Here is a 10,013-nt window from a genome sequence, read left to right as displayed (position 1 = left end):
TTATCTTCAATTCAATGGTAAAATTTACACATTTTTAGTTCATTAATATATCAATTTAGAAGAAAAGTAACACATTTCTTTAAACAAGGTACTGGCAGAAAAGCCTAGTATTGCTGTCCCTTCTCGTCGTCTGCTACGTAAAGGTCAATCGTATTTATGTTTCGGGTTATCCATCGTAGATTTGGCGTCCCCAACATGCGTAATAATGTACAGTAACACTAACCTCATAAAACAATAACCAGACCAATATTCGGTAGACATCAGTTGTTTACCAAACATGTCGTCGAGAGATGGTAGTCAAGGCAATTTGGGAGAAAAAGAAGATGTTTATGGTCCTACTCTTCCACCAGGTATGTATTCTTGTAACCTTTAGCTAGCAACTTGGCCAGCCTATACTTTAGTACTAGTAGTAACTATTTAGTGTTATTGTAAATACGTAGCATATTGTACAGTATTTTGTAACATACAGTACCGTATGGTACAATACATCATTAACTTTACGCCGTTAACTTACACACTGACCCATCAAAGTAGTTAAACAGCAAGTGTTTATTGTTTAAACACAAGCAGGTAACTTGTGAAACGTATATACAATACTAAGTAAAAAGGGACAGTTGTATGAATTTCAGACTCACAAAACACTTTTTGTGCCAACCTGTCTTCCACAACAGTAGAGATCTTTACAAAATTTCCAACACCAAACTAGGACAATATAATTGGAGAAAACAAGAGTTTCAACAAAGTACCTTACAATTAGTATCATTCATGCTTTTAAAACTACAACACATTGCCTCTGCAATAATATAGGCTACTCTATGTAAAGCAAAATGTTAGCGCTGCAGAACACAAATGGCAAAGTACTGTGTGTTATGGAGTTATTTCTCAAAAAAAGGGAGCAGTTCTACTTTTTCTTTACGCATGCAAACACTGATCACAATCTACAAAAATAATATTAGAAATAAAATTTTCCTGGAAGATAACAATGTAGAATCGGGAGAGTGTGAGATTGTCTTAACAACTACTGTAGAAGACTCCTGAGTAAATCTGGAGAGTATGCAAGTCTGTAATGAAGTGCTCACCACATCCAATGATTCCATACACATTGAAGTATCTCATCCTCATAAGTCAGAATAAAATTACTTCACAGAAAGTGGATAGCCCCGGGTGTTGTCATCTCGCTAGCTGGTCTATATTGTATAAATGCGAAATTAGGAAGGTGAACTTAAACTTGTAGCCTACATTCATTCCATTTCTACATGTATGTAACCTTCTTGTAAGGTTACCAAATTTGGTTGGTCAAACCTTGTGTAATTCTTCAAACCATTTTCTTTTCAATGGAAAACTGTTCACTCAAATTGCATTTTTATTTTCAGCCCTTAGGAAATTTCAAAAGGAAGGAGATACAGAACGAGGGAGTCCCAAGGAAGAAGTGTTAGGCCCTCCGTTACCACCAGGATTCAAACAAACACCAGATGATAGCGGAGAAGATGATGATGATGACACCTATGGACCGTCTCTTCCGCCAGGATTCAAAGGTGTCGACAAAGAGTCTGATGAGGACGATTCCTTTGGTCCACCATTACCTCCAGGGCACAAGATGCAGGAAGTATCGTCTGAAGAGGAGGGTGAAATTATTGGTCCTTTACCCCCATCGGCTGCAGATGGTACTAGTAGACAATCAACAGTGAAGCAATTTGAAGAGAGGTCTAAGCGAATGAAGGACAAGTTGGAAGGAAAGGTAAAGCATTGAAAAGAGATCAAAGAGGGAGGGTCAATGTAAACGAAGAATATTTCTAACTAAATCGGAATTTAAAAATCTTAAAAGAGCTCAAAATGTCAAAAACTGTAAAAATGCAAAATATGTTTGTCAAGTTTAGAGTAAGGTACTTTGATTGTATAATTTCCATCCTTTCTGTGCAAGTTACTTCACGGATGATAGTCGGTCACTCTGGTTGACAATTTACAAAAAAGAAGCACATTTGAGTGATCACTATTTGTTGTGAGGCTATTACATCCATAATTTATGTTTTGAACTGTAATTATTCTGCTTGTTACAGCATGAGACTTTTAAGCCATGGTTGTTCCACGGTATTTATAGCATTGCATTTTAGTGTACATACCCATCGTTCTAGAAGCCAAATTTCATTTCATTTATTTATTTGTTTCATCATAACTTTCAGGTGATAATAATATAAAGTCACAAACATACAAAGAGTTGTGAGGGGAAGTGCTCTAAAAAACCTTTATGGCTTAACGAATAGAGCACTCCCTATACTTTATGTTTAAAATATACATAAATATGTGTCTTTAAATAAGAAACAAACAAAAAAGAAGAAAAAGAAAAAAACCTGACCCTGTCCCTGACCTCACTCCAAAGCTCCCGACCCCTGCCATGACTTTCCCACCTTTCTCCACCCATAACTCCCATCTATTACCCCAGCCACCCACACAAATCTTCCCATCCTTACCCCCTACGCAACAACTTTGGCCTGAAAAAGGTATGTGACATTATGATACAAAAATCATCGCTGTTTAGAAGGGTCTCAGTTAGTCAATATTGGCTCATTTCAAACCAGTCATGCTGATGGTGAATATATAGCAATGCTCTCTTTTCTTTAAGTGTTCAGATTACTTTGTTACATATGTCATGTTCACCACTGGTCAGCTGTTTCCAGTACCTCTGCTTATAGAAACTCATCCATGAATTATGTCCAGATGTTGGGTGACTGAAATAGTTACCTAAAGTCTCCAAATAGGTCCATACAGGGTTTTAGTTTCAACCCTCCATATAATTCCCATTTTATCAAAGCGGGGTTGAATCAATAATTGCTGAAATATACTCCAGTGAGTTTGAAGTGTCAACAAAATTGAAGCGTTATTTGTCACATGCCACGAAAGTGTCCATTAGCTATAGGTCGCATCCAAAAACCCGCCGTTTGTACTGAACGGCAGGTTTTTTCCAGTTGGTTAGCTGAGTGATCAGTCCCATCTTTTCACACCTTAGTTGAGCTGCCTCTTCACACAGCAAGTAGCCAAATCACTATCAGATCAAGGCAGACATGGCAATGTGTGAACAAATCAACTCTTCCAAACTAACCAGTCTGTTTGCAGAAGAGATAAAGTTTCAGTAATTTGAGGTCAAGAGAGCTGAAAAATGCAACCTATGGTTAATGGATTAATTCTCGTCATGTGTCATTTTTCCAATGCAGGATACAGTGGCAGCTCCCAAACGGGAAGCTTGGATGATGGAGTTGCCGGATAACTTCAAATCTTTTGGAGCAGGACCAAGAACTTTCCGAAAGAAAGCTCTTCCTGAAAACGACGATCGGTCAGTGTGGACGGATACACCTGCGGAGCAAGAGAGGAAGCTAAGGGTCTGTGTTTGTCCTCACTAAAGATTTCATGTATATTTTAAAAAGAAATGGTACATTACTAAAATGCCATATATCATGGTTCAAAAAGATATATACTGTATTATACAGCTTTTCACATACATTGCTTAACCTCTAAAGAACTTTATAATTTATACTTCATTATAGTTTATGGCCATCAAGCTCTTTGGCTGGCATATTGCTGTAGGTTTCTTTAGGGTTGTAAGAGTACCACCAACCACCATACCCCTCCCTCCCTCCCTAACCCTTCTCCCTCCCATCTGATCCAAATAAAGAGTATTTTTAAATGCTTGCAATTAATTATCTTTCGCACATATTAACCTGATTTGTTTTGGCATAAGTTACTGTTGTTCATAATGGTGCACCCCTCCCCCCACCTCCTCCCCTGTTGATTTTGTTGTTTTCTTTTTTTGGAAGAAATTTTACATTTAAGATTATCGTTGCCTTTGCAGGAGAAATTGGTTGCAAAAACTCAAGGGAAGAAGAAGTCGAAAGAAAAGCCAGAGCCTGAAATATCAGAAAAAGACAGGCAAGTAGCAGAACAGGTGGAAGCTTACAACAGTAACCAAAGAAGCAAGTCACTGATGGATATGCACACACACAGCAGGAAAAGAAAACAGGTATCTATGATGTATTAGTAGTACAAAGGTTATAAGTGTGATATGCATACACATAACAGGAAAAGAAAACTGGTATGTGTGCTGTATTAGTAGTGCAAGGGTTGTAAAGTGTGAGATGCATACACATAACAGGAAAAGAAAACAGGTATGTATGTTGTATTAGTAGTACAAAGGTTATAAGTGTGATATGCATACACATAACAGGAAAAGAAATCTGGTATGTATGCTGTATTAGTAGTGCAAGGGTTATAAGTGTGATATGCATACACATAACAGGAAAAGAAAACAGGTACATATGCTGTATTAGCAATTAAAGGGTTATAAGTGTGATATACAAATATCCTAGCTAGTGAAATAATGGCCACATACAAAACTCAAACATAAAATTTGTACAATTCAAAGTTTCTTCCACACAGAGACATCTTATAGTGTAATGTAACATGTAACATCAAGTGTCTGAAGGGAATTATTTTTGGAATACGTTTATTTTTGAGAGGGAATAAAAAAGATTAAGCAATACTAAGAATAAGCAATACCTTAGTACATCAGTGAATAATACTAGGGGTACTTTTTGAGGGTCAAAGTTGACAGACAAATATATACTGCTGACATTTTGCAGACTACTGTGTTTTTGTGGTTGTCCCTGGACAACCACCAAGCCTTACAGTTTAATTGTCCGAACAGCAACTTTAGTTGTCTGAAAAAATGTAGCAAAATAACAATGACCAAAAAGTCACTGTATAATGTACACTGTAGGAGATATGTGTAGGTTTGGTGAATAGCACACCAGCTGTGGAGGTGGTAGCAAATTATCATTTTACCTACTTGGGGGGGAATTAAGTTACAATGCGATTGAAACTGATGTAAACAACCAGTCATCTTTTTGGGCGACTTCCACAGTCGATTTTAGACATCTGAACCAAAAATTTTGTTGCCCCCAACGACCGGTATTATACGTCACAAAAGTACAGCGAGTAGACAAGTCCCAACTTATAATTCAGTAAATGTATAAATTTATATAAAAAAGCAGGAAATGTTTAAGAAGTGAAAAAATATTCGAAATTCTGACAAGTGTCAAAATGTTTTCATCCAGTTTTTTTTGGTATTTTTTTTTCAACAGGAGGAGGGAGAAGGAGAGAAAAAGAATGAGAGGAGGCCCTTTGACAGAGATATTGACCTGCAAGTCAACAAATTTGATGATGCCCAGAGGAAACATTTGATCAAGAAATCAGCTAAATTGGACACTAGATTTTCTCATGGAAAAGAAAAAGTCTTCTTATGAAGTGGTTGTGAATGTGCAATGACCTGGAATACTTGTAGTAAGAGATACAATTGCATGTCCGATGGAGGAAACTGTTTTTGATTACATTAGTAGTATAGCAGAAGGTCCTGCCCTTGAAATATCTGTTTCTCTTACTTTGAGAAAAGACATGGTCGAAGGTAAAGGCTAGAGAGGGCTGAGGATGGGGGTGGGTGGGGTTGACCAAAACTATTTCGTTATCGATGAATTACAGAGTAAAGCTAATCAGCCAGGCCAGACACAAGATAGATGAAAGTAATCTTTCTTAACTACAAGAATGGAGGGGAAGGGATTGGGTATGGGTGGAGGAGGGGGAGGGGATGGGGATGATGAGGTGCAGAAGTAGAAGCAACTGCCAGCATTGTACTATTGTTGTTGTTTTTTCTCAATCAGAATCCACCTTGCATCAAATAGGAAAATCAATGATGTAAAAACCACCGATTTGTATTCTTTCTTTCAAAATTTTTAAAAATCTCCTCTTATAGTTGATTTACTTTGATAATTTAGTTTGTTTCGCTCTGAGCGAAGCCAGAGTTATTTGTCTGCAATGAGTCTATCAGTTGGCCGTAGTTGATAGGTCAGCAGTAGGTCACCAGTCACCACTGGTGTTGAAACACGTTTTAGTCCAAGATAAAGGATAATTGACCGCTTACAGTAGTAATGATTCTAATGCCCCTCTGAATAATCGATGGTGTCTTTGGTTTCTTGGTGGTGGGTGGAATTGGTCAAACTTTCAGAACTCTGTGACCGTGCGACCAAAGGCTCGAGTGCTTCCTTCGGAAAAATGTAGAGAACGTTTACCGGTTGGCTTTCGGCTGGAAGAGAATGCAAACAATGACAGAACGGATCATACAAGAAAAATGTCAGGCTTTGGTTTGTACTTGTTGGTGTGTTATGGATCTTATCAGTTGGGTTAAGAATTAATTTAAAATGTGGCTGCTTTCGTCATATGTCATTCATAAATATTATTAGTATTTTTTATGGTGTCTAATGTAAGTATATTAGGTTGAGCTGGAATGATAACATTTTAGTAGCTAATGTCAGGCTTTTGTTTGTACTTGCTGGTTTGTTATGGATCTTATCAGTTGGGCTAAGAATTAATTTAAAATGTGGCTGCTGTTGTCATATGTCATTCATAAATATTATTAGTATTTTCTACGGTGTCTGATGTAAGTATGTTAGGTTGAGCTGGAATGATAACATTTTAGTAGCTGATATCAGGCTATTGTTTGTACTCGCTGGTGTGTTATGGATCATATCAGTTGGGTTAAGAATTACTTTAAAATGTGGCTGCTTTTTTTCATATGTCATTCATAAATATTATTAGTATTTTTTATGGTGTCTAATGTAAGTATATTAGTATGAGTTGGAATGATAACATTTTAGTAGCTAATATCAGGCTATTTTTTGTACTTGCTGGTTATGGATCATTTCAGTTGGGTTAAGAATTAATTTAAGATGTGACTGAGTTTGTCATATGTCATTCATAAATAGTATTAGTATTTTTTTTTTATGGTGTCTAATGTAAGTATTATGATGAGCTGGAATGGTAAGATATAAGTAGCTGGTTCCCATTTTAATATCTGTGACTGCATCCAATTAGTATGAGTTGGAATGATAACATTTTAGTAGCTAATATCAGGCTATTTTTTGTACTTGCTGGTTATGGATCATTTCAGTTGGGTTAAGAATTAATTTAAGATGTGACTGAGTTTGTCATATTTCATTCATAAATAGTATTAGTATTTTTTTTTTATGGTGTCTAATGTAAGTATTATGATGAGCTGGAATGGTAAGATATAAGTAGCTGGTTCCCATTTTAATATCTGTGACTGCATCCAATGAAAACTATGATATAACAATGCATTAACAACAAGAGAGGCAATTTAAATCCAGGTAAATTAAAGTGTAATAAAGCTTTAAATATTTTTAGGAGGCTGGCTGTAACAACTCTATTCACACAAATATACTCAAGAACAAGATATGTTATTAGTTTGTCATATTACACCTTGAGGAATCTCTAACATAATATCTATCAGCATAGATGTTATTATTAAGGCATGTTACAGCTAAGAGTATCATTTGGACTAAAGAAATAAATAATTGGCAGTATTCACATGGAATACAAACTAAACACTGGAATGAAGTGGTTAGGAACTGGAAATATGGCTGTGTCATTTGAAGATAATATATTCACATTTTGCAGGCAATTTTACCAAATGTACCTAGTGTGATTGAAAAAACTAAGACGTTGTTTTATATAATTTTCTCAAAATTGTATTTTTCCCCTTTCCGTGTAAGCAAATGAAACCATTTCTTTTATTCCGATCCCATGCAGAAGATGCCACTCACTTATAGTTAATTACTTAATGACGATCATAACTTTTGATTTTAAATACAATACATAAAGATATCCATATATGAAAGCATATTACCTGTTGTTTCCACACAAACAAAGCGTGATGAAGTGCTGAACGTTTTGTTTATGAAGTATGAATTATGAATATTACTCTACCATATTAAATTGACTTTTGGGAAGGAAATGTATCATTTCCGAGATCAGTGTTAAATTATAAAAGAAAACCATTTATTTAGGGGCAGAATATTCAGCTTAGATCTTTATGTGGTTCCAAACTAAATTATTGCAACACATATGTCAGTTATTGATATTTTGTACCATGCTTTTTGTTGTCTGAAATGAGCATGAGCTTACTTTTATATTTTACAGTTGTCATAGGTTTTGATAGAATTATTTTGGTGTAAATAATAAAGAAAGGAATTGATCTTTTGTTTTTATCACAGTTTCATTGCATCCTTGTCTCTTTTTTGTTGTTGATTGTTGATTTAATTATTTAGTATGTTTTTTCAAAGTTAAATGTAAGATGTTCTTATAGGCAATTTATTGTATCACACCCTGTTTCTTCTTCCAAAATAAATTAAAATAAAATGAAGACATAACCTTTAAACTCTGATTATACTTGATATATGAACCAAAATAATTAACCCCCAAAACCAAGACTAAAGGCGCTGACAGACCAAAATAACACTTCAAGTTGAATTTACTTATCATGAGTCCATGGCATATATACTAATGGTAGCGACCATTAGGTAAGGGCTTCGTGTTGTCATGGTAACACATTTCAGATTTACGCATTTTCTGTTTCTGATCAATACGACCATTCACATTTCTCAATGATCGCTTTCTTACGAAAAACGACATCAACTGTGGCAAAATTGCATAGTTTTTGCAAGGAGGGGAAGGGGATGTTTATCAGGCTACCAACTCTGAAATCAATAGAGGTCAAACTTGAAAGGTGATTGGCGGGCACTGAAATTCAATTGATGGCCCATATGCTACATATGCTTCCAGATCATAATTACAAAGAGCATTATATGCGGTATACTTACTTGAAATTCGTCAATATTCACCTGTCACCTTCTCCATTTAATACTCTTGACCAATCTCTCAAGATTTTATCATGTCATCAAGCTAAAATGTCTTAACCTTGATTTTAAAGGGCAAAAAAATATATCCCCACATATTTGAAATTTCCCTTGCATGGTCTATTGCGTTGTCATATCACGTTTTTCGTTTCAAATTCAATATCTTATGATTGCAATATATACTGACAAATACGAGCAAACAAATCTTCGAGGCTTTGTACAGCTCGAATTGCCGTATAAGGTTACTATTTCATGTCGTAACAATCCGAAAACACGGCACGAATCTTCCTCCAGTAAATCCTCTTGATTGATGCAATAAGCTTTATATCTGTGTTTAGAGGATAAGGAGAAGGAGAGGGTGTAAATAAGTGGTTATTAACACAACTTTTCGTGTTGAACTGATAACAGAACTAATTCTGGCCTGGATATGCATCAGAATGCAAAATTTCACACCAGAGCCGCGCCCCTTCTTTAAAATCATGTTATATGTAATTAAACAGTTAAATATATAGCTTAGTATAAATAAAACTGCACGATTCGTTGCACTTGATGTATCACTTTATAATATATATATATATATATATATATATATATATATATATATATATATATATATATATATATATATATATATATATATATATATATATATATATATATATATATATATATATATATATATATATATATATATATATATATATATATATATATATATATATATATATATATATATATACATATATGACACAGCGTTGTATCGGGGTAACTGCAGTACCACCAATCATGTGCAAATTTTCACCACAATTGCGTTTTGTTGAGTCTATAGGCCTACAATCAAAGAAAAAGATGTTTAATTGGTAACTGTACATGCACCACTTACTGTAAAAGTGTAACGTTTCTCAGAAGCTGGACATCAACTGTCAATGCTAGGACGCCCCCTCATTGTTACAAATTGATGAAGCTATGGTAAGAGTTTTCCGCACATTTAAATGTTTTAAAACATAAATCGGTCGCAAAAGAATCGCCACTGATGAGGTCTGGATGACAAGAGCGACCAGATGAGAAAACTAAATGAAAGGAGAGAAAGAGATATTATCTCATTTTAAAAACTGAACCAGCTATACAAACAGACTGACAAAAATTAAGCGACATTCTAGCAACGACTCCTCCCTCCCCCAACGCTTTTCCGTCAAATATTGGCATACAGGCAGTTCATAAGGCAAATGACCAAGATAATACACATCCTAACCGTTG

The 10,013-nt window shown here is 35.2% G+C and overlaps 2 protein-coding genes across 2 annotated transcripts in view; one reads left to right on the top strand and one right to left on the bottom strand.

Moving 5' to 3' along the window:
* Positions 1-154: 154 nt before the first annotated feature.
* On the top strand, positions 155-8,113 carry LOC139975117 (GPALPP motifs-containing protein 1-like). Its single transcript, XM_071982748.1, has 5 exons — positions 155-350; positions 1,374-1,738; positions 3,210-3,374; positions 3,845-4,012; positions 5,133-8,113. Exons 1-5 carry the CDS (start codon positions 278-280, stop codon positions 5,292-5,294), a joined length of 933 nt encoding a protein of 310 aa, XP_071838849.1. The 5' UTR covers positions 155-277; the 3' UTR covers positions 5,295-8,113.
* LOC139975111 (uncharacterized) overlaps positions 7,119-10,013 on the bottom strand; it is a 37,249-nt gene continuing 34,354 nt past the window's right edge. Inside the window, exons 3-4 of the mRNA XM_071982743.1 lie at positions 9,640-9,826; positions 7,119-9,084 (exon numbers count right to left, since the gene is read on the bottom strand). The gene's annotated coding sequence lies outside the window, so the exon portion shown is untranslated. The remainder of the gene's footprint in view (positions 9,085-9,639; positions 9,827-10,013) is intronic.

Source organism: Apostichopus japonicus, chromosome 10 (genome assembly GCF_037975245.1).
Source record: "Apostichopus japonicus isolate 1M-3 chromosome 10, ASM3797524v1, whole genome shotgun sequence".
NCBI lineage: Eukaryota > Metazoa > Echinodermata > Holothuroidea > Aspidochirotida > Stichopodidae > Apostichopus > Apostichopus japonicus.
The sequence above is the reverse complement of the archived record's forward strand: the minus strand, read 5'-3'. Positions and strand labels throughout refer to the sequence as shown.

Coding starts and splice junctions, on each gene's coding strand:
- LOC139975117 (XM_071982748.1), top strand. CDS start 278: ATGTCGTCGAGAGATGGTAGTCAAGGCAATTTGGGAGAAAAAGAAGAT. Junction 351..1,373: donor TGGTCCTACTCTTCCACCAG/GTATGTATTCTT, acceptor TTTTATTTTCAG/CCCTTAGGAAATTTCAAAAG. Junction 1,739..3,209: donor AGGACAAGTTGGAAGGAAAG/GTAAAGCATTGA, acceptor TTTCCAATGCAG/GATACAGTGGCAGCTCCCAA.